This window comes from Crocodylus porosus, unplaced genomic scaffold (assembly GCF_001723895.1).
Source record: "Crocodylus porosus isolate Cpor-Errol unplaced genomic scaffold, CroPor_comp1, whole genome shotgun sequence".
NCBI lineage: Eukaryota > Metazoa > Chordata > Crocodylia > Crocodylidae > Crocodylus > Crocodylus porosus.
The window spans coordinates 196,797,088-196,821,909 of NW_017728906.1; the positions used below are offsets into that span (position 1 = coordinate 196,797,088).

The following is a 24,822-nucleotide window of genomic DNA, read 5'->3' on the forward strand; positions in this document are numbered from 1 at the left end:
GAGTGCTAATCTGGAGGGAGATCCAGCTGTCTTTTGAGCTCCACCACTCGCCCTTCCCTAGTCCCAGTGTTCTGCAGGGCATGGATGAGCCAAACTGATTAGCAGTGATTTTTTTTTTTAAATTAAAACCAAAACCTCCCCTCCCATTAAAAAGAAAACAGTTTACATCACTTTACATAACACTTCTCCACATTAACATCAAATCTCTTCCCTCACCTCCTCTAACATCTGTCTTCACAGTGAAAACCCCAGCATGACTGGTGACCGACCACGTGGTCGGGTCACAGCAGCACATCCAGCTGGCGCATGCGCAAACAACACTCCCGGGGGGGGAGAAGTGGGGCAACGATCTGACGCTCACCCAGTAAACCTTCAGAGGACTGCTTGGAGGCATCAGCGAAGCTGGTGCATGCGCAGTGAATCCTCCCGGGGGTAGCTGGTGAGCGCATGCACAGTAAACCCTACCGGGGAGAGGTTAGAGCCCGTTAAGGGAGAAAGGTGGGCACATGCGCAGTGACACAAGTGAGCGCTTCAGCTTGGCTGGGGGAGGCTACGTCATGTGCCCTGCGATACAAGCGAGCGCATGCGTCCGGCGGCCGCCGCCTTTTGAACGGTCTCGGCGGGCTCACCGCTTCCCGTCAGCGCATGCGCAGTGGCGCCTCAGCGGTCCTGTCAGGGCGGGCGGGCGTGACATGGCGGTGGCGGCGGCAGGAGGCGGAAGCGGTGGCTGGTTCCCGGCTCTGGCGTTCGGGGTTTCCCTTCTCAAATGTCTCCTCATCCCGACCTAGTAAGGGACCCGGGCCGGCGGCTCTGGCAGCCCCTCGCATCCCTGCCTGCCGTGTGGGGGAGGGGGTAGTGGCGCCCGCGGCTGGCGCGTATGCGCAGCAGGGTACAGCCGGGGTGGCGGTGTGCGCATGCGTGAAGGCCGCTGCGCTGTCAGATTGCCCTCGGTACCGTAATTACGTGAATAGAGCAGGACTTTGACCATAACGAGATGGTGTATGTGCAAAATTGCATATGTTACCATTTTGAAAGTGAAGATTCCCCTTGTTGGAGGGCTTTGTTACATTTCTGTCTCCCACCCTGGAGGCAGGTGGCTGGGGCGCTCCATACGATGCATGCCTGGCCAGCTCCACGTGTATTGTGGGGGATTGGTCTGAAGCCCCTGGGCCAGGTCCTAGTGCTCCATGGGCTTGATTTGTCCTACTAGCTGTATTTCTGGCACTTCAGGGTATTTTTGGCACCCCTGTGGTGAATGAGCCTCCAGGCCCCTTTCAGCCCTGTGATTCATAAATGATTCACTCAATGCAGCAGCGTTAGCCAGTCCGTGCTCATGTCACCTCCCCACTCTCTTCCTTCTGTGGCTGAGAATGGTATTCGGGCCAGCCAGTGGGTTGCAAATCTGTTCCATTTCTCTCCAAAGTGCATGTTTCTGCGATACGAATATTCTGTGTTACCCATGATTGGCCTTTTTACCCATAAAAGTGATGCCAAATTTGCATATAATGGACTACATGCATTGCAGCATTTTTTTGTCATATAGACAGTTCTGACTCTTCCCAGAGTGCCAAACCTGAGGGCAAAGGCAACATGGGGTCTCTCTCATGCTGTCTGATTAAGGAATAGAAATGCAGCTTGGGGTATAACGGTGTGGGAGTGTTTGGAGTGTTTTTTTTTCCCCTGGAACCTGAAGTTCATAATTTATCATTTCTGAGACAAGTGAGAATCTGTCTTCCATATTTATTCTGGTTGGGGTTAAATTTGAGTTTGTAACAAAGGCAGCATTGAATGGGACAGAGAATATTAATGGGTGCATTCTGAAGGGGACCTTAAAAATAGCCTGAAACAGGCTAATTGCTGTTCAGACCCCCTCCAAATTTCAAGTTTGAGGTGCTCCAGATGGGCGAAGTGTGATTCTTGCTCTTTGAGGAAAGCAGTGTAGTCAGTCTTGCGTAAAACCCTTACAGCCACTTAAGTATTAGCTTTTGAAATAAAGAGTTTGCATAAAACTTTCACAGTAAGATAGAGGCTTCATGCAAGTTGATTTACTTTTTAAAATAATAGTAGTTCTGCACTCAAAGCATACATGAGAAATTTAGTGTCATTTTTTTTTCCCTACCTGTGCTTCCCAAAAACATGTAAACCATTAGGAAAACGATGGACTTTGTGTTTCAGGTTCATTTTGGCACTTGTGAAATTTCCACTTAAGATTTTTTATTAAAATTATAAAGTATGAATGCTTTCAGTTGCTAAACAAGTCTATGCAAGTATTCAAAACTTCTTTACTGTCCAAGCCCCCAAGGCTGAGAGTAAATTCCCTCCAGAGGTGGTGCAGTCACCTACCCTGGAGGTTTTCAAGAGGAGACTGGACAGTCACCTCACTGGGGTCACTTGACCCCAATTATCTTCCTGCCTAGAGCGGGGGCGGGGGAGCTGGACCTGATGATCTGCAAGATTCCTTCCAGGCCCTAACAATCTATGAATCTATTTGTAGTAGTGGCTCTGTATTAATACTGTGTAATGTCCAAGGATCCTGGCTTTCTCTGATTTTAATAAGTCCCCATTTTTTTATTAAAAAAAAAGTTACCCCAAATCCACATTTTTCCATGATTTCATAGATTCATAGATTTCATAGACATTAGGGCTGGAAGGGACCTCATAAGATCATCAGGTCCAGCCCCTGCCCAAGGGGCAGGAAGTCAGCTGGATCAAAGGATCCCAGCAAGATAAACATCCAAATGTTTCTTGAAAGTGTCCAGAGTAGGTGCTTGCACCACCTCTGAGGGGAGTTTGTTCCAGGCCTTGGGGGCTTGGACAGTAAAGCAGTTTTTCCTTATGTCTAGCCTAAAACGGTCTTGGAGGAGTTTGTGACCTTTGGACCTTGACATCCAACAGTCAATGGATAGGCACCTGGTTGGTGTCTTAATACGCCTCCCACCCCCAGTGCTCATTCCTGCCCATGGCAGGGGTTCAGACTAGATGATCTGGCTAGGTCCCTTCCGACTCATTGATTCTATGATCCCCTGGGGTGCTCTAGTGAACAGACATTCCCCCAGATCCTGATGCACACCTCTTATGTATTTATAGGCTGCCACCAAGACACCCCTGAGCCTGTGCCTGCGCTTTTCCAGGCTGAAGAGTCCCATAGCTCACAGCCTGTCTTCATAAGGCCTGTTCTCAGGCTGTCTGATTATGTGCATTGATCTCCTCTGGACCCTTTCAAACTTCTCCACATCCTTCCTAAGTTGTGAAGCCCAGAATTGGATGCACTACTCCAGCTGTGGCCTCACTAAAACCAAGTACAGCAGGAGGATGACATCCTGGGTCTTGTCTTGCTCAAGATGCGAGCCAGAGTTTTGTTCACTTGCCAGCTGCGGTATCACATTGGTGGCTCATATTCATCTTGTGGTCAGTCATTACCCCCAAGTCTCTTTTGTTCATGGTGCTAGCAAGTGTAGCATTGCCAAACCTATAAGGGTGATGCAGGTTTTTAGTCCCAAGGTGGAGCACCTTGCATTTCTCTGTATTGAATGCTGTCAGGTTTTCATCTGCCTACCTTGCAAGCCTATCGAGGTCGGCCTGGATCACCAGCCTATCCTTAAGTGTGGAGACTCTTATCCAAAGTTTGGTGTTGTCAGAGAATTTGGCCAGTCTGCTTTTGACACCAGTGTCCAGATTGTTTATGAAGACATTAAAAAGTACAGTAGACCCCTGATTTACACAAGTATTGTGTTCTGGGGGAATCTTGTGTAAGTCGGGATGACTTTTCCCATAGGAAATAATAGAATAGTGAGGGGTTGGGTCAAGCAAGCCCTACCCACAACAAACCTGTGCTGGGGCCCTCAGGATGTTGCTTTCTGTTAGCCTGTCAAGAATGGTTTCTTTGATAATTTTTTCCAAAATCTTCCCAGGGGTTGAGGTCAAACTGATTGGCCTGTAGTTTCCCAGGTCTTCTTTCCTCCCATTCTTAAACATGGGCACCACATTGGCCTTCTTCTAATCTTCAGGTACTTTGCCCAAGCACTATGAGTGCTCGAATATCTTTGCCAGTGGCTGTGCTATGATGTCTGCCAGTTCCTTTAGCACTCTTGGGTGTAACCTATCCAGACCAGGTGATTTATGGGGGTGGGCATATATTCATCTGCACCCTGGTCATCCCACATCAGGGTCCCTTTGGGCTGGTGAAAAACTGACGCAAAGTAATCATTAAGCAAATCTGTTTTTTTTCCTGGGTGTTGGTATTCAACTGCCCCTGCTGATTTAGCAGGGGTCTAGTGTTGGCCTTGTTATTCTTTTGAATCCCCACGTATCTAAAAAAGGACTTTTTATTGTCCTTGATTCGTGTAGCCAGATGGAGTTGAGTTGCAGCCTTGGCTTTTCTAATTTGCTCCCTGCAGGTACAGACCAGTACAGAATACTCCTTAGTGGTGTCTCCTGTCCTCCATCCATTGTATGCCTCTCTTTTTAGATGTAGGAGGTCCATGAGTTCCACTATATATATATGTATATATATCTTTTAAATATATGTATTTTTAAGTTGTGTGTGTGTAAGTGTTTTATTTTAAAATCACATAAAAATATGGATTTGAGGTTACTTTTTTTAACTGAAACCTGGGGACCTTTTTTTGAATCGGAGAAAACCATGATCCGTGGTGATGCTTAGCCCTGGTTTTAAGGCACATTAAAGTTTTTTCCCTTTTTCTTTTATGTATGGGTTGTTTGATTCTGCTGGGCTGGTTCGTTTTATGTTTTAAATACATTGCTAGACAGTTTTTTATCGCAAGGGACTAAAATATTTATTGATCGGTTATTATAGAACTCAAACCTTAAGACAATCCACCCTTAATGTAACCAAAACCTCTAAATATTTATGATGTAACTTTAATTTGGCAGAAAGCCATTTCAGATCAGAACATCTAACAAGTATCTTCCGATATCTTGGCTAATGGTTTTTGCATTACCGAGTAATAGGAGTCCTCTTTTTTCCCAGTGAGATGCGTTCTCATTTTCAGGTTTCCTGTACAATAAGAATATTGGTTGCAATGAGTCTTTCCATGCAGTAGATTTAATCAAAGTGAAGTGTAGTGTTGATATTTTTTTTTAATTCTTATGTTTTTCAAGGTACTTGGTAGCATAAATTGATTCCTCACTTTTAGCCTCTCAGTAGCAGGCATTCCAAAAAAAAAGACTCTTGTTGTCAAGAAAAACTGAACTATAACTGGATTTTAGTGCTCCTTCTCTAAAGTATTGTAGAAACCAAGCTGTGACTCATGGTGTCTTGTTACTACTCCGCCTGTCTCTTTGGACTCATTTCTGCAAGCTGCATCAAAGTTGTAGCGACAAAGCAGCTAATACAAAGTGATGTTTCTTTATTCTTTTCTTTAAATGATGAAATGTTTTGGAAAATGTTGTATTGGCTAGTATGGATTTAAAGACCACTAACGCAAATGTTCTTTACAGTCATTCCACAGATTTTGAAGTACATAGAAATTGGCTTGCCATCACTCACAACTTGCCAGTCTCTCAATGGTACTATGAAGTAAGTTTTTTGTTCTGTTTCTTTTTCTCTCTCCTTAAATTGTGCCTGAGTTTGGTGCATATTGGGCACCCACCTATTGCGTCTTGGAGAACACAGCCCTTTCTTCACAGAAAATGCACATGGATAATGTTGGTAACTGGGGATGGCTGTATTGCAGAAAGGGATCTGTGCCGTATGGGCATTCAGTGAGAGACAGCACCTATCACCAAGAGCTCATAATTAACATTATTATGAAATGTAATGGGCATTTCAGATGGATCATAAGAAGGTCCTGATACAAAGTGAATACATTTTAGTAGATTAAGCAGAAATTTTGTCTTGCTGTTTGCTTGGCCATTATCAACTTGTAAGTCTGGGTAAGTATCACAGTAGAGGTTGAATTTTAGAGGGATATGAAAGAGGATAAGATAATATGTTTGTAGGTCTTACTAGGAGATTCTTGAGCAACCCCTTTGTGCTGCTTGTGTGTGTTCCTCAGTTATAATCTAAATGGTCACCTTTTGAGATAAGATGAGGATAGTTTTTTGGGCATGAAGCCATCAGGCCATGAAAAACTCCAATTAATACAGAATGTCTGTAGATATATCCTTAGCACTACAACTTTTTACATTGGCTTCTCGTAAAACATTGATTTAAATTCAGAGTGCAAATCCTTTACATTTAAGGTGCTCAGTAGTCTGGATATGCTGGATCTAAAAGATCCCCTAAGGTTCTGGAATGAAGACTGTGGTCACCAACTCTATACTTGTTAGGCCTGGTGAAACTTTCTGCCACAAGGGTAAAGCTTGCCAGCCCATCTCCTGAGCAGGTTCAAGTTTGGCACAAACTCTCACAGGAAACAGTAGCAAGTCTCACCCCCTTCTGCTCAAAGTGTACACTGGCCTTCTTCAGCACAACACACACACAGAAGAGTAAGTACATTAACAAAATCCCTGAAAACACACTGTCATGAAACCTGGCACTTCTCACAAAATCTCTTTCTGGAGAGAATGAGAGATGGTAGCAATGTTTGCTGTGCTGTTGGAAGGTACATAGATTTATACAAGGATGAATAAGTCTATAGGACATATATAGAACAAAATAAGTCTGTTGAGGCTGCAACAAGGATATCACTTGCTGTTTTCTGATGTCAGCAAATGTCCACTGTCAATTATTTTGTTCAGGTTCTTGCCTGTTGTGCCTATTACTGTGGTGTCAAACTTGGATGGAGGCCACAAAACATCTGTGAGATTGTAAAGGAGTGAAGATTTACAACATGTGCTGGGTATAGACCAGGCACCTGTAACAAGCTTCCTGTGACCCGTTATCAGTCCCGAGGGGTATCCTGTTCTTCTGTCGCTGTGGCCATTTTTATATAGAAAACTGCTCAAGGCTTTCATCCTGCTACAGCTGTTCCGCTGTGGATCTAATTGAGAGGAGCTCTGTGTACATGATCACTCTAAACAACTGTGCCTTAATATTCATTTGTAATATATTAAATTTTCTTTTGTCTTTAGGCAACTTCTGAGTGGACCTTGGACTACCCTCCCTTCTTTGCTTGGTTTGAATGTGCACTGTCACACGTTGCCAAATACTTTGACCCGGAAATGTTGGTTATCCAAAATCTGTACTATGCCAGTTACGCCACTGTCCTCTTCCAAAGACTCTCCGTCATCCTTACAGATACTCTCTTTATATATGCAGTTCGTGAGTAAGTCTTAATTGTTCTGTTCCCTGGAGAAAGTATGTTTTCTGTTTAAAATATTGTTTTTAAAGATATGTGGTTATCACAAAAGATTGCTCTAGGTTTGTAAATTTACAGGAACAGCACAGTTGCTGAAGCCTATGTCAGAAACAAATGAGGGTGTGGAGCTAAGAGAAGGTATTTTTTTCCTCTTGTTCCTGGAAGGGCTGCTGCTAATAATAATTCTAAATAATAAAATAAAATTAATGATAAAATAATAATAAAAAGTGAGCTTTTATGTTTTACACATTAGCTACCTTGTTACCATGTTGTGCATTTGGCTGGTGAATTCTGAAAGAATTAGGGGGTTACTCGGGATGACCCCATATTGTCTTCTAATCATCCTATGGTGATTCTTAAATGAGTCACTTTCTTACTTCTATTTAATGTGTTCTCCTGTCATATATTAAGTCATTCTATTTTCTGGTGCTCTTCTCAGTAAAAGCTAAACATGGCATACAGTCAGATGACAATAAAAATGCCTAGTGTATTTAGATATACCTTACAGTTGGAACATGCATGTTCATGCATGAGAAAGAGGGGGAGGGGTGTCTTCTGTTGAAAGGGAAGAAAAAAGGCATATTGCCTGCCACAATGATATTGTAACTAGGTCTTATACAGTAATACTCCATTTATTCTTTGTAAAACATGGTCTGAAGGGCTGATTGCCAGGGATCCTGATTTTCTCGATTAAAAAAAAAAATCCCCAATTTTCAGATTTAAAAAAGTACCCTAAACTCCACATTTTTCCACGATTAAAATGAAACACTACTAATAGAAATAAAAATAATAAATAAATATATAAAAGCCCTATGCCCTCCCCAAGTTCTACTCCAGTCTCCTTTCCCTGCCTGACCTGCCACTTTGATCTCTCCCTGCCCTCTTGATCTGCTTTCTATTCCCTGCTTTATTTGCCAAGCACAACACGTAGAGGCACTTAGGGCATGTTTGCTGCAGACTGGCCACCCCTGCAAGAGAAGATATATCACAGAAAATACCTACCTCTAGTACTAAGTCAAACAATACTTAAATACAAGAAACTATGTACATGTAGTTACACAGTTACACACATGCGTGCGCGCACACACACAGTATTTCATTTTGTCATGGAAAAGTGTTGAGTGTAGGTTACTTTTTTTAATCCAAAACTGGAGATTTTTTTTATCAGAGAAAACCAGGATTCCTATATAATTGGGAGAGCTGTTGAATAGGCTCTCTTTGACTTAATGTAATAAACCTACCCTTTTAAAACAACACTATTGTATTCAGTTCAGCGTAAATCTTTAATAGATTTCAAACGTATCTAGTTTAACCAGTGTAATATGCTTCAAATTAAGAAGCAAGATAACAAGCATTTTATTTCAAAATAAAGAAAATGTCTGCTGGTCTAATTTTTTTCCATTTTTAGTACCCTTTCAGTAGAAATGATTTCAGATATTATCTTAAATATTTCATTTTAAACACTGTAGCATTCTGCTAGTGCATGAAAATGTGGAAATAAAACTTACTGATTCTATAATAAACAAGTTTATTCTGTCTGTCTTCTCTAGAAAAAGAGACTGCAAAACATCTAATTTAAAAAAAAAAATAATATGCTTAAAGGCCTTACTATGATCGTAGAAGATTTTTCCTTTTCTACATTGAGATTTAAATTCAAGAATTGTGTAAATTCTGTCTGAGGCATTTTTTTCTTGAAACTAATAGGGCCTTCAGAGATGTCTAAAAGGAAAGCAGAACTGTCCCCATTTTTAAGGAAAAATATATTTCTAGTTCAACACTAAATAATATCAAATCATTTTTTCCCTTTATTTGCTTGAACACTAGCAGAAAACCATTTTGCTATAGGTTAGTAATTGAGAAATGGCAGTACTTGCCTGGAGAGACCAGCGTTTGTGCTAATAAAATGGATGCCAAAATAAATAATTCTGCATTACTGTTTCATTTCTCCTTTGTTCAGATGCTGCAGGTGTGTAAATGGGAAACGAATTGGAAAAGACCTTCTGGAAAAACCAATGTTTGTTCTTGCTGTGCTGCTGTTATGGAACTTTGGTTTGTTAATTGTGGATCGTATCCTTTCGGTTAGCTGTCTGAAAAAGGAAGACGGATACCACAAACAGATGTGTGGCATAAAACCACTACCTGTTGAATATATGGTTAAAATGGTATTATTGATCTTGTACAACATCCTCTAAGAGGACTGTGACCTTGGGATTGAAAAACAGCTCTGCACTTACTCGGTGTGTGCACTTATCCAAACTTTATTCAAATAATCAGTGCTAGTTAAGTACATGGTGCTGTCTGTGCTCTGGTATTGGGCTTTGAAACTTCTACCTCATTTTCAGGGCATCTAATAGTCACTGTTAAGGCCGCTCTTGGAAGCGTTGAAAATGAGGAGAGGAAGCAGTAAAACTGCCTGGCTCCTGCCACTTGGCTTCTGATAAGCTCCCTGGTATAGCTACTTCTCCTTCACTGTTTCTGGTGCAGCTGAAGGGTGCACAGTTAGTTACAAAGCAGTGGAGTGCTGTGCACGTAAGCAGTTTATGCACTTACCTAATATTCAGATAACCTAGGGTAATAATTTAAGTCTTTTCTGGGTCATGGTTCCATTTGACTGTCTTTTATCAACTATATAACTTTTCATGTCTCTTTAAGCAAGCAGTGATAGAAAAAGCCTTCTCTACTTCTTCCTTGATTCAAGCTTAGATATTCACTTCCAGTACAATGGATTTTTATTTGGATTAATGCTTCTTTCTGTTGCTCGCCTATTTCAGGTAACTAAAATCAAATATTCTGTTTTTGTCATTTGTTGCGTGGGACACTTTCAAAAAATAATTTCCAGTATAAATGTAAACTATTTCATGGGCTTGCTTCATTTGAAACCGAAGGAGTGAACTGCTGTCTGCTAAAATCAAACATAGGATTTTTTGTGCTATTCTTGAGAGTTCAGATCTGGCCATAAAAATATTAGCTGTGCTGTGGGTACAGTCTTCCTGTCTTTCTGTGAAGGAAGGACCTGTGTATCCCTGCGGTTATCAAAACAGCATATGCCTCCCCACCCTGGCTGTTACATCAGCTTTTCTGGAGGGAGCTACCTTAGACAAAAAAAAACAACCTTGTCTTTCTGGGAGAGTATGTCTGCAGCAACAAAGAAACAAGAAACCTGCTGAATGCTAGCACGCTGGTAGAGGGGCAGGAAATTATTGTGTGCTTTGAATCTTAGTACTGCTGTGGTCTTTTACTCCTGATAAATGAGCACATGGGCTCCCCTCCTCACTGCTTTAAGATATATATATTTTCCTTTAAACAGTGCAGGAGAGATGCCATTAAAACTATTAGTAAAAAGGTAGTTTGGGTTTGATTTCAGACCTCATGATAGATTTTTTTTTTATAACTGTACAAAATCTCTCCTTTCCTTTAGGAAAGGCATTTGGAAGGGGCTGCTCTGTTTGCTGTTCTCCTACATTTCAAGCACATCTACATCTATGTAGCCCCAGCCTATGGCGTATACTTGCTACGATCCTATTGCTTTACTGGAAATAAAGCAGGTAAGTGCAGTTAATGTTTGCACTATAGTCTGACCCCATAGTGCTCCAACCTGAGTCCCCGGCCATGCATAGTGACAGAGTGCAGGATCAGCTCCACTCGGCCCTGTATCTGCAGCCCCCACACTCACACCCCTTTCCCCCAATGGGAGTCCCTGGTGGAGCCCTCCCCTGCATTCCCACTCTCACAGGCAGGGAGGGAGGCTGGAAACAGCCACAGGGGGAGGGGGTGGCCAGGCACAAGCCCTGCCAGGCAGAGGATTCTTGTCCCCAGAGCCCCTGGGCTTGGGGCTGGGGTGGGGCAGGGGCAGGTTGCCACTAAGCAGAGCTTCCTGCAGGGGCACGTTGGCTTGCAGAGGGGCAGCCCAGAGCCAGGGCTTACGGAGGCTAGATGGAATTGCCTGGTGGGCCGCATCTGGCCCACGGGCCGTATTTTGCCTACCCCTGCTTTAGATCCTCATGGGCTACTGTAAATATTTCCTTGTGCATATGAAAATAAGGATGAAATACTATAGAACAGATAATGACCCACTTTGTTGGGTGTCGCAGAGAAGAGTGAGTTTTAAATATTTAAATGAGAGGGTAGTAGATTGGCGGAACAGACTAGAGTAAAGAGCGAGTATACAGGAATAAACATTGCAAAAATGTTCACGGCTTTAAACTTCAAAATTTCACAAATTAATGGTGTTTACAGTAAAAAACAATTGCATCCCCCATTAAGGAGAATTCAGGCAGTCAGTGGCTAAGTGAATAAGCCAATGTGTGGTTGTTGAATCCATGTCACTATCTTCTTTACTTGAAACTGATTTAATCATACTGAATTGGTTGTCTTTTTGTAAACTGCTTTGAATTTTAGGTTTTCATATTCACCAGAAGAACTACTTATATCTAGATGGGTGAAAAATGCGTCCAGATATTTAAAAGATTCCTTCTCATGCCTGCCTTGAAATGCAACCAGTCAGTGGTGTATACGTTTCACTGACAAAATAGACTAAGACTCTGCTTCCAGAAAATTCAGTGACCATGAAATTCAGGCCAAGGGGAGCAGGGAAGGCGGGATAGATATAGGTTGACTGAATTTAATTCCCCTCATTTCCCCCCTCCTCGTTCCTACTTTGAAAAACTGTACAGATAAATTCTGATGGGCCATTGTGTGTCCTTATAATGCAAAACATGTACAGTATTGAATGTATCTTTTCTTTATTGTTGTTCTGTTGGATATCCATGCTCATGAAGGCACAGCAATTAAAGATCATAGACTTTTAAAACTGATGTAAAAATGTAGGCATTTTAAACTGTATGTAATGTGCTGTTCTTTTTCTAAACAATAGCTCCTCATCTTACATTAGATTTCCTGGAAATGTGTGTATACATTATTTATAAATAATGACTTTAGTTCTTTAAAATAGCTTTAATTCTTGTTGCACCAGCAAAATAAACATTCCAGTTGTGTTCTTAAAATGACTTCTGGATGTAATTAAAAATAGGGGGGAGAACTTTCTGTAGGCCATATTTCTGTGGGTTTTTTACCCAAAAAACCCCATTGTAGGCAGTATGAGAAATGTAGACCATTTCTCATATTAAACTTGTACAGAACATGAGCTTTATAAAATACCTATAATGTTCCCATTTAAACGGCATTGTCAGTGGTATGAATAGTATATCGTGTTACCATATTATATAAATTTATTTTTAATGAATACGCCAAAAGTAGAGTAGAATTCTCTAATGTTTGAGGAATAACCAAGATTTATGAACCTAGGTGTTAGAGAATGCTACTTACTGAAAGCCTTCACTTAGTGCAGGGCTGTCTAACTTTGGCGTGGCCAGGGGCTGCATACTGTACAGGTTGCAGGCCCTGGGCCACATACAGTACAGGCTGCATGCTGTGGGGTTGCTTGGGAACCCCGCTGTGTACAGATCCCTGTTTGTACAATCAGTGCCAGCCTCTTGTCCCCCATTGCTACCACCACTGTGGGGACTATTTTTTCTCTTCTGCCCACCTCCCCCGCTTCCCCTGCTGGTTCTGTTGCAGGGGAAGCAAGCTCACTGGGCCTCCTGCCATGCTACCCTGCCCCAGAAACCTTAGCTGCTTTCACCACAGCAGCTGGAGCAGTAAGAGCAGGGATGTGACTGGACAGGAGCCTGGGGTGGGGGCAGGGGGAATGGTCACACCTTAACCCTTCACAGGCCAGATGCGGCCTGCAGGCCTGACTTCGAGTGATATCTGTCCTAGTCACTGACTGTTAAAGTACATTTTTTGCCTTCTATTCCAGAGCAATTTATATTAATAAGAATGTTGTTCTGTAGATGGATCCCTTAAATGGAGCAGTTTCAGCTTTCTTCGCATAACTCTGCTGGGATTGATTGTCTGCCTTGTTTCTGCTCTTTCATTGGGACCCTTCATAGTATTGGTAAAGTTTTCAGTTTCCATCCCACTCCTCAAATATTCCTGTAAACTAAGTTTAACGTCAGAAACTAAACAAAAAGCCTAATGAATCTCCTAAATGGGTAACCTCTTCTGTTGTTTTTCTGTACAGGGCCAGCTACCTCAACTCATCTCACGGCTTTTTCCCTTCAAGAGAGGGCTATGCCACGCTTACTGGGCTCCTAATTTCTGGGCTTTGTACAATGCTGTGGACAAAGCATTAGCAGTTATTGGTGCAGTAAATTCACTTTGTATTTTCAATGCTTATTTAGCTCTGGTGCTCTTGGGGGAGAGAAACAAGATAGAAGTGTATTTGTTACACGACTTTCATGAATTTGAAACATCTGCATAGTTGTTTGCTTTACAAAACTATGTGATTCCCAGTTGCTGCTATTAATATAGTTTGATTTTCTCCGTTTTTTAGTAAAATGTCTGTAATGATGCAAACGTATTAACACAACTGTAGAACTTTATTTGGCATAACAGTTGTGCATGCTTGTAGTTCTCTGACTTATCTTCACTTGCAGGTCTAAAATATAAATTCCTTGATCCTGAGAAGATGCAGAAGGCTGCCATGACAGGAGGATTGGTTCAAGAATTTCAGCACACTGTCCTTCCTTCTGTGACACCCTTTGCAACATTAATCTGTACTGTCGTCTCTATATTGGTAAATCTAAGCAAATGGTAGTCCTAGAACTTAGACTTTCTGTTATCTATGTTTTATTTCTCATTTGAGTAAAAAGTTTAGTGAGCACTTTCAATGTCCTATTGCTCTGGAATTAAGTAACTTTGCCTTGAAAAATAATGATCAGGGTAGATACTGAGGCAGTAGCAATTTTTTTTTCTCTTCTCCCTGTATAACAAAACTTTCCACAACTATGCGTAACAACTAGGGCCTATGTCAACTGTAGGTTATTCAGTAGACTCATAAGTACAGGAGGACCTGGTCAAAATGATGTGTTTTTCATGCTCAAAATAATCCTGTAGATCAGGGCCATCCAGCTGGCAGCATGGGGCACTCATGTGGCCTGCAAGGGATTAATCTACAGCCCCTAGGCTCTTGCCTGGCTGCTGCTCCCCTATTGCTTTGAACCTTACTGCAACAACAGCCAGGATTTCTGGGCTTTTCTTCTGGCTTCTGTTTTCTGGGTTTGCCCTAGGAAGTGGTGCAGTGCCCTGGAGCCTGTGGCTTGGAATCAGGAGTAGGCAGTGCATGTGCAGTGAAGTGCCTGCCCGTACATGTGGTATAGCAATGGGGAAGGGACTGGCCACACATGATGTGCAATAGGGACAACACTGGGTGCGTGGCAGGGAGGCCTTTGGTTTGCCTTATTGTGCCCCCAAACACTGAGAAGTTGTACAGCCCCGCTGTAGATAGGTAATCTGCTTAGAATTCAAGAGGTATGTCAAGGCTGGACTGAGAAGAAGTGACAAGCGTCAGGGAAACTGGCTGTGTTCATAGTAGAATTGGCTGGAGCCAGGCATAATGTAGATCTCTTGCTTTTCATCAGGCTTAAGTTTGATGCCCATCTCTCTTGTAATAAAGGATGGGAAATTGAAACTTCAGATTAGTCATTTCATAAAGAGATCTTCCAATCTAGATAACATACAGATTTCAGTTAGCAGCTGGGCAAAGGTTACTGAGTAATTAGGTAGTAACTTGCATGAAGTGGTTTGGGTAAGTTAAATTCCAAGAGGCCGTTGTCCCCTGTCGTGCAAATCACCATTGGCTTGGTGGTGCAACTGAAGCTCTGCTCCTGTTCCACATATACCTGCTTTATAGAAGGAAGATTTTGTTCTCCAGTGTCATCTGTTTGTCACCTTTTGTAACCATTAGATCTACTCAGCGAAAATACATACCTCTTCCTTTGCTACAAATTCCCTCCAAAGTAGAATTGGAGCTGGATATTAATTTGCATTTGTCATTAATATCGGTAATTGTCATAAGGACAATGGATTGTATCCAGAATTGTGAAATTTTACACTGAAGTCTTGTTTCTGCCTATTGTTTCTAGCCCTCTGTTTTCTGTCTTTGGTTTAAACCTCAAGGGCCCAGGGGATTCCTTCAGTGCCTGATACTTTGTGCCTTGAGCTCCTTCATGTTTGGCTGGCATGTGCACGAAAAAGCAATACTCCTTGCTATTCTTCCCTTGAGGTGAGTGACTATTTACATGGCAGTTTCTCAGACTTACAACAGGTTGATAAGCCTGTCAGGAGGTTTTGACCTTTTCCGTATGATGAGATTTTGTCAGAGAATCCATACTTTACATGGAAATGTTCATCCTGAAACATTCAAATGAGCTTTACATTCAGGAATCCTGTCACCCACTGCTTAAAAGCAGCCACCTACATAAGAACATAAGAACTGCCATTTACTGAGTCAGACCATAGGTCTATCTTACCCAAAAGCCTGCGTCACACAGTGGCAGAAGTGGATGCTGAAAGGATAGAACGTAACTGTTCAATAATGCATAAGTCAATCCAACACAAGTCTCTTTCTCATAACTGGTAGTTTTCTTCCAATACTGTTGAGCAGTTCATCCTCTTAAAAAAAGAAAAAAAGACCTTTAATTTATGGAAACTTTTGGATGAAAGGTTTCTAATAGCTGCTAATTCCCACAATAGCCGTGTGACATAGCTAAGTACTATACTAAAGTACAGGCAGCAAAGGTGAAGAGAATGTGTTCTTGTACAAATTGCTCTAACAAGTTAGTAGTACAGTGAGAGAGAAATTTGAGAGTCTTGACTCCCCTACAGTTTTTCCCCATCTTTCTTTCCATTTTAAACAAAGTGCTGAGATTCACTTTATAGTAGGTTACATTTGAGGGCTAATTTTTTGACCTCTGAGTTGCTCGGTCATTTGTCTGATCAAAAAGGACTGTGCTATTTACCACTTTTCTTTAACATGTTTATGGTAGTTCCCAGGAATAAGGGTTCATAGAATCACAGAATCAGTGAGTCGGAAGGGACCTAGACAGATCATCTAGTCCGACCCCCCCCTTCCATGGGCAGGAAGGAGCACTGGGGATGGCAGGGGTCTTAAAACCCCAGCCAGGTGCCTGTCCAGTCTCCTCTTGCAGATTTCCAGGAAAGGTGAGAGCACCACCTCTCTGGGAAGCCCATTCCAGGCTCTGGCCACCCTTACAGTGAAGTAGTTCTTCCTAATATCTAACCTAAACCTATCCTCCCTCAGCTTGTCGCCATTGTTCCTGGTGACTCCAATGGGGGCCCTGGTGAACAGACTTTCCCCGAGTCCCTGCTGGTGGCCCCGATAAGGTTTTCTGTAACTTCTTTAACAGGAGCAAATGCATGGTTGAAATAGGTGGGCCAGTAAAAGATCTCACAACACCCCCTTGCCTCTTACATGTTTCCTTGACCTTCATGGTTGTACTAGCACTCCAATCTTACTACAACATAGTGTGTCTAGGGCACAGTTAAGGACAAAGACCCATTCTGCGAGCTCCTTAGCGTAGGATTTAGGTTAGTGACTGCCCCAAAGAGCTTACAGTCTAAATAGGGTAAGTCAGAGGCTAAGATAATTTACAAGCAAAGTCTGCAAACTTCAGATTCCCCAATACTTTGGTTCTGATTCATTCTTAAAACATTACGGTGGTGGTTTTTTGTTTGGAGGGGATTGATTAATGGAAAGATAAAGGAGGGAGGGGGTTGAAACAAAAAGCCAACTGGAATAGAGGAATAACATTAGAGTGAAACCTGCACAATGTGCAGTGTTAGTGTTCAGTTCCATCCTTGAACTGCATTGCGTAGCTGTGCTACAGCTTAAACTTCTGGTTTGCTCTTTTCTACAGTTCCTTCCCTGTCGTTCCTTCCATGTCTTATGGGAAAGACATGTCATCCAGGTTGTAGTGACCAGATAGTGGAGTCTCTGTAGAAATCTGAGTCCCAGAATTGTTGAGCTTTTCCGAAGCTCCATTTTTTATTTTTTTATTTTTTTTTTACACTGTCCAATCCTGGTGTAGCACTATCTACTTACGCTTCTGCTGCAGCCACCCACCTGCCTTCAAGCTCCATCTCCAGTGACTTGCACAATTAAAAAAATGAAGTTATTTTTGAAGAAGCAAAATTTTAAATGAAAATTCTTTTATATTCTAGCTTATTGTCTGTGCAGAGAGCAAAATATGCCAGCCTGTATCTGATTCTAACGACTACAGGGCACTTTTCACTCTTCCCATTGTTGTTTACAGCACCAGGTAAAGCCTTATGCTTCCTCCTCCTCCTCCTCCTTCCCTGTTTCCATTTGACTTTTCTTTCTGTTTTTCTAAAGATGATTTGGTGCCAGACCTTGGTTATTATACAGGCAATGTCAGAAAACATGACCAGTGAAAGAAAAGAAATTGGGTTGAATTCAGTAACCAGAATGCACAGAGTACAGTGTGATTTGGGGGCTACGCAAACAAGTATGATCTTTTTCCTAAACCAAAAGTGATTTAGTCCAGAGAGGAAGCACTGAGGCCCTGGCACACTGTTTCCATGATCAGACTCCTAGTATTTAAGTAAAGATGGGGGGCAGGGTGCACAGGAGAACCTGATAAATGCTTTCTCCCCCTTGTGGTTCAGCCACATTTTGGAGAGTCCTCACCTTCCAGATTCTACATAATGATTAGCATCTTTCTGCCAGAGGATATCTGGATTTGGAGTTCCTTTTTCGATATCTGGCAGTGCTACTTTTTAGAAGCATAGGGTTGTCAGGGCCCTCAGTGGTCATCCATTCCAACTCTTGCATGAACACAGCTCCTAAATTGTCCCTGTCCAATGCATTTCCAGCCTCCTCTTGAAAACCTCCTGTGAAGGATATCCCACAACTTCCCTGGAACAGAGAGGCTGTGCTCTTAAGAAAAGAAAAGCTTCCTTTTTCCTCTTAGCTGTTTTGGTATAACATTTCCTCTTTATTTAAAAAAAAAATGCTAATTAGGGAAAAAACCTACCTGCCATTTCTAGTTTTATAGATGACATTTTCTAGTAGCCTTGTTTATTAGCCAAACTAGGTGGTATCTAAGGTCATAAACAGGCATTCATCTCTAGCTGTAGAGAATTCCTGAGAAATTTCTACTGCTAGAAATCATTCTGGGAGATTGAGGTGCTCAGCCTGCAACTGGGAAGGCATGGGGAATAGTGGCTGTTCTACTCTCACCCCGTGGAGGGAGTTGAATTTCAGGGAAAGACTCCCTGTGCCTCCCCAAACTGAGGTTTGGAGACCAGGTGGGGAGCAAAGTCCCCCAGTCCATTCCCCAGGTCAGGGAGCCCTGTCTGGGAAGTAGCAAGGAGCTGCTCCTTTACTCTGCTCCCAGTCTTCAGGAGAGGAGCAGAAGGGCAAACCCCCAGCCTGCTCCTGAGACCCCAGTCTGCAGAGCAGTGTGGGGCTGGTTCTTACCTCCCAATCTAAGGAAGGGGCAGAAACAGCAGGGAAATGCCCCTGGTGTTTTCTACAGACAGAAGTGGTCCCAGTCTGGGGAAGGCATGGGAGCCTTTCTCTGCCACTTGACTCTTCCTAGGACCAGGAGGAGTCAACCAATGGGGAAGCATACAGGGATTCTTTCCTACAGGAGAAACTTGATGAACGCCTGGAAACTTGTAGTTTTATTGTGAGAGTGGCGACTCGCCCAGTGGAAACAATGCATGTACATGGCCTAAGTATCAGTTATATTAGTCATTATACAAGACTAACCTGGTGCACTAATCAGCTAAAATGAAAAATTTAATGTGTAGAAATATGTTAAAGAGGAAAGTATCGGATCACTGTGAAGCGACTGAATAGTATATTAAGTAGTCAAACACTAAGTATCCCATGGATATGCAAGTAGGATGTCTGCTCCTCTTTAAAGGTAACATTCATTAAATAGTGCAGGTGTTAATATCAACTTTCACAGTGTGACCTTGAGGATGCTTACAGCATACATGATGTTAAAATGAAGTATTGCATGTGTGTTCCATTTTAAAAATATTTCTTACATTTCAGAACTTCCAATTAAAATACTGCTAATGCTGCTGTTCACAGTCTATAGCTTCTCTTCACTGAGGACTTTGTTCAGGTAATAACTGAATGAATATTTAACACCTAGGCTACTGTTGAAGCATTTGGCATGTATTAGTGGGGGGACCCAAAGGGTGAAGTCTTGGTCCTGTGCCCAGTAGGCAGTTGTCCACTTCAGATAGTGAACACCTTCATTGTAAGACAAGACAGTAGTGGAATATGGACCAGCTGAAGTACTTACCTGGCCTTTGAGATGGTAAATGCGCAGCTGAGTGGATATATTGCCAGGGCAAATGAATTATAATGCCCCAGTGTACAATCTCTCTCTGTTTTAGAGACTAATTTCAATCTCTAGACAATCAGCACAATAGCTTTCACAATCGGTAAAACTCACTTAACTTATCATGTACTTGATTTTCTTTTTAAAGAAATGATTTAATGTGTATATTTAATGTGCTACTGTGTTGTTAGTTTAGTGCAACTTGCCATGGAAACATCAAATGTTTGGCAACCAAATATCAACAAAAGACTAAACATTAACTGCAGGTGCAATCCTCACTGAAATGACAGGCCACCCACATGCCTTAGCAAGTCAGAAGTGTCTCCCTTCATCATCTGGATCATCTGGATTCTAGCACAATGGCTTACAAACTTTTTGGACTAACAGACTGATGTCAAGCCCCCCACATAGCTTATGAACTTTCATACACCTTTATCATCCAATCTTTAATTAAAATCACTACAGGGATAATGCAAACAAAAATACAGTCCTAGTTTTGTTGAAGTAGACATCCTAGTGTGCCTTTATTGATTTAATATTGATGAGATGAATGTTCCCTGTGTCAGTGAAAACCAGTTGTCCCTGTTGAAGTTGGTTCTGACTGCAATTTGGCAGCCCCTATTCTAGGGATTGTATGAGTTGGAGAAAGCAATGGTGTTTGCCTGGAAAAGGCAGTCCATTTCTCTTCTTGCAGTTTGGTTTACTGTATTTTCTTAAATCTAAAACAACACTGAATTTAAGACAATCCTCCAATAATTACATTCTGTAAATGGAAAATATACATTTATCCCTCCCACTCCCCACTTCCCTCCCCCCTCTCCCCTCTACCTCCGCATGCCCCATCCCCATTCTAGCCTGGGGCACTGAGCAGGGCCCCAGACCCAAAACAGCCATGTAGGCTGCATGCTGCTGCTACAGGGCCGTCTGGAGCCATGCTCAGTGGCCCAGGCTGCAGTGTGGATGGAGCCTGCTGGTACAGAGCAAAGGGAGAGGGACAGTTGGGGAAGTAGAGACTGCAGCTGGAAGATGGCAGGGAAGCAGGCACTAGCTGTGGCTTAGCCAGACCCTGGGTAGGGGCTGGAGCCTGAGCCACAGTAGTTGCCTCCCCTCCCCGCCGCCCCTGCCCTCATACTCAGTTCTAAGATGAGGGGCTTTCCCCCCACCATGTTAAATAGCAGGGAAAAAAGCCTCACCTTAGAATTGAGTAAATACAGTACTTGTCAGCCTTCTACTTGAACTTCCACTTCTGCAAAGCTCTGAAATTCTGCTCCTACAAAGCTTAGATCTCTGTAGTGCTTAGCACTATATCAGTTTGCTAGTCCTGATCTTAGATAATCAGGAACAGCTCAGGGACAATGAGAATGGTCTCCCAAGGCTTCTCTTAATTAAAGTCTTCACTACAATATGAAATTCATTTAAAGATACACATGCAGGTGTTAATGTCCATGTTCATAGTTCCTGTACAAAATGTCTGACAGCTTTCTTTCAATTTGGATACCTCTACAATGTGTCAAATGTAAGGCCAGGAATAATGACACGATATCTCCTCCACTTCCTGGATGTAGAAGAGGTGTCCTCAAATGAAAGTACCTCTGAAACTATGAAAGGCCTCTTGGCCTCCGTTTTGACAGGGTGGGAGTGGCACATGGTGATGTGAAATGGTTACTCAAATTTCTAGTCTAGATTCAAAGCTGCTAAAATGTGGGCTCCTGTATTTGGGTGTTATCATCCTGTGTTATAAAGAAACTAGCTTTACATTGTACTTGAAGTATGCTGTCAAGCCATGTCTTTAAGTACATGTATTTGAAGGTCTAATTGTGATTTAAAGTCTTTGACTTGGTGCATAGTGAATAGGCAAGGCAGAGCCAACGTGCTTCATGTTAACTGGAAAATAATAAACCTACAGTTTCTTCACTGAAACCACTTATTTTCCTCTTTTGCAGGAAAAACGGGCCTCTGCTGAACTGGCTGGAAATCCTCTACCTCACTGCATTGGTGCCTCTGGAAATCTTCTGTGAAATTGTATTCCCTTTGAGCCCCTGGAAACTGAAATTGCCTTTTATCCCTTTGTTACTAAGTTCTGTATACTGTGCTCTAGGCATCACATACGCTTGGCTCAAACTGTATGTCTCCGTCTTGACCGAATCAGCAACTGTCAGACAAAAGGCAGAATAGAGAAGCATCACTGGGATCAGTGCCAAGAAAACCCTTCACGTGGACCATCCGGCACTAGGGGGAGTGTTCTTCCAAGGACACGTCCGCAGTGAAAAGCCAACAGTACAGTGTACTGTTCGGCTCATAAGCGCAGCTTTTCAGCACCTCTGTACCATCGAACTGTTATACCTCTGATCAAAGCAGCTGTCTAAAATACTGCGTTTCTCATGAGATGCTCCTTGCCATGTATAAACTGTGAAATCTAATTGGAAAAAAAAATTATAAAAAAAATTGGCCACTTAAAATGTCCAGATTGCTGCCCTTGAGAAAATGTATGGCTACTGGTAAGGGATCATGGCTGTGTAGACAAGAACATTGTAATCATGTACTGTGGAAAATGTAAATAAAATTCTTTTTTAATATTCCTGCATTCATCATCTTGAATAGCCTTGCAGCTGATATGTTTGAGCTTTGCTGCAAAGTTGTTCTCCAAAGGAGGCGTATGAATTAAAGTCAAATTGTGAACTGTTTTTATGCCCAGTAGTTGTTTGGCCAGACTTGTATGCTGATGAAGTAACATACGTGAACCTGATTCTGGTTTTGCTGTGCTGGTTCCTTCCACCCCTTGCCCTACTTCCCAGTTACCAGACTTATGCCTGAGTCCACCTCGCCTTGGAAAGTGGCAGCACCAAATGATGACCAGCTCTTCTAAAACAAAGAGAGTGATTATCATACCTCCAAGAAAAGCACAAGGAATGTACTGGTGGGGAACATGGGATATTTTTATTGCTATTACATTTGGTATAAATGACTTTTGAAATGGAAACACAGCAGAAGGGATTAAGGGCTTTCATATAATGTGAACTTCTCTGCCCCCTGGTCCAAAGGAAAAGCTATTACTCTACATCTCTGGCTGTCCAGTGGCAGAAAACAGGTTCAACCTCCACAATCTGTTCACATCCTTTCTAATCAAGGTTCTTAGATGCTGAACTGTATTAAACTGTTTCCCTTTTTGAACTCGTGTTGCGTGTTTTGCCTACTACACAGAGAAAATTATTTTCCCTAAAATTTCCCTAGTCTTAGTAACCAGATGCCAGATCCTGTATTTCTGATACCTTTTTTCTGATGCCAGGTCCTGTACCTATTTTTTTTGGGGGGGGGGCGGGGTTTCAGGGAGCAACTTGTAAGCAGATCTCTGCCTCTTCAGCAGCCATGGAAGAGATTGGCCTTTATTTACAATAAAACATAGGATCCCATATTAGTAGTGAATATGGTTTAAGGGCTTGTTTCCAGAACTCAACCATCTGTTTACATCATAGAAAAGCAGGACACGAAGCAAGTAGCACAAACATTTTAATATATTGCGAGATAATAAATGCTTCTCTGCCCTCACCAAAATATCTCCAGGTGCCTGTAGCATAGAAGAGATTAGTGGCACCCCTGTTATGCAGGGGGCCATAAGTGAGGTAGTGCTTGCTTTTTTTTTTAAATGCTTGGCCAAAATACCAGCTTCCACTGCCACTTTTTACTCTCTGCACGTTTCTGGTTGGTAAAACTTTCTTGTTTTGCTGTTTTTGGGTAGTTGCTGAAATTTCTCTGCTACCTGCTAGTGCCTCATGCTCTTTATTTGTAGCTCTTACTGCTTCAGTGTTGCAATGTACAGCAAACTGTTCCATCCATCTTTTTTCCATCTGTGACATGGACATAATATGGCAGCGGAGCCCAGAACGCAGCTTATGAACTTCAATTAACGTGTGAGAGTCTGGTGTGAAAGCTCCTAGCTCATATGCAGTGCTTCTACAACTGACCACTGAGTACCCAGCGGGAGGAAGTGCTTGTCCTCTGGTTTTCCTGCATCTCCTACTTGCACCAGCTCCTGCCATTTCTGTTCAGGTTCATAATATTGGGTGTTTTATAAAAAGCCAATTTCCTGCTGTCCTTTGTTAAAAGCAGGTTTAGATATTTAAAAAGCAACTGTGGAGGTCCCAGGCCTTCGGATTACAGCTTGACATTGTGAAGGCAAGTTAGTTAGAGAAGGCAAAGCTCCATGTTAAGCATCTCCTTGCTGGGCAGAAAAACGGAAGCCGTGACGTGGCTGAAACCTGTTATGAGCACAGGCTTCCCAGGATATCTGCTCCCAGCCCCCTGACCTGCAGCAAGAGCCATTGGAAAACAGTACTGGGTCACTGAAGATGCCACAAGCAATTTGCTAGATTCAAGTTTTTAAGCCTCCCTTGGAGACACCAGGCATTGGCTGCAGCCCAGGCCAGGGATTGTAACTGGGCTGCACCAGGGCTCCTGCTAGGACTTGAAGCCAGTGGTTCCTGGCTAGAGGGTCTCGCCCCTCCGCTCAGGGCCAGACTGATGCTGCATTTGGGGTCAGGAAGGAATTTTCCCCCATGTTCAGGCTGGTACCGACTGGGGGAGCCGGCAGGGCATGGCCCTCTACCCGGCATCTCTGGGGTGGATATTAACCTTTTATAGAAGCAGGGAGTTGGCTGCCATGGTCCCCCCACTTCACTGGTGGCAGGTCAGGGTGCGCCATCTCTGCTGCGTCAGGGGCGACCAGTTTTGCAAAGAGACACTGGAGAGCAGGATGGTCTGGACAGGGCTGATCCTGCCTCTGGCAGGAGTTTCTCAACCTTTTTTGCACCCAGATCGATTTGCAAACATTGACGGCCAGTCCCCTCACTCCCAACCCCCAGGGCATGGGGCAAGGGGTGCATGTGTGGGGTAGGGGGTTGTGTAGCGAGCACCGCCCCTACACCACCAGCCCCTTGCAGGCTGCAATTCTCCCAGCCTGCAAGGGAAAAGCCAGGCCCCCACACTGTTTCTCCTTTAAAGGAAACTCAATCCATTTCTCCAGGGTGTAGCCGTACGAGTCGAAAGGAAAAGGCGCGCGGGACTCGCGGTAGACGTGATCTCTTTCCTTTATCACGGGAATATTTTATTCCTTGGAAAAAATCTCGGTCTCATAAAAGATATCGTCGCTACGACGAGTCCCCATGGCCTCGATCCATTCCCCCCCGCCCCAAGTCTGCATAATCTATTCTTGCGGCCCACTTTCGGGTCGCAACAACCCCCGGGTCGAGAAACCCTGGACGAGGACAGCTCCGCAACGGGAGCGCAGGGCCGGGCGGAAGTCGGCCCCTGCACCGCCCTTG

At 43.0% G+C, this 24,822-nt stretch overlaps 1 protein-coding gene across 1 annotated transcript; it reads left to right on the forward strand.

Moving 5' to 3' along the window:
- The first annotated feature begins 630 nt into the window (after positions 1–630).
- On the forward strand, positions 631–22,675 carry ALG8 (ALG8, alpha-1,3-glucosyltransferase). Its single transcript, XM_019530426.1, has 13 exons — positions 631–787; positions 5,461–5,539; positions 7,036–7,229; positions 9,220–9,329; positions 9,966–10,033; positions 10,681–10,807; positions 13,115–13,218; positions 13,345–13,465; positions 13,760–13,899; positions 15,248–15,387; positions 17,346–17,443; positions 19,210–19,282; positions 21,448–22,675. The coding sequence occupies exons 1-13, from the start codon at positions 693–695 to the stop codon at positions 21,677–21,679; spliced, it is 1,581 nt and encodes a 526-aa protein (XP_019385971.1). The 5' UTR covers positions 631–692; the 3' UTR covers positions 21,680–22,675.
- Positions 22,676–24,822: the final 2,147 nt, after the last annotated feature.

Coding starts and splice junctions, on each gene's coding strand:
- ALG8 (XM_019530426.1), top strand. CDS start 693: ATGGCGGTGGCGGCGGCAGGAGGCGGAAGCGGTGGCTGGTTCCCGGCT. Junction 7,230..9,219: donor TTTATATATGCAGTTCGTGA/GTAAGTCTTAAT, acceptor TCCTTTGTTCAG/ATGCTGCAGGTGTGTAAATG. Junction 19,283..21,447: donor TCACTGAGGACTTTGTTCAG/GTAATAACTGAA, acceptor CCTCTTTTGCAG/GAAAAACGGGCCTCTGCTGA.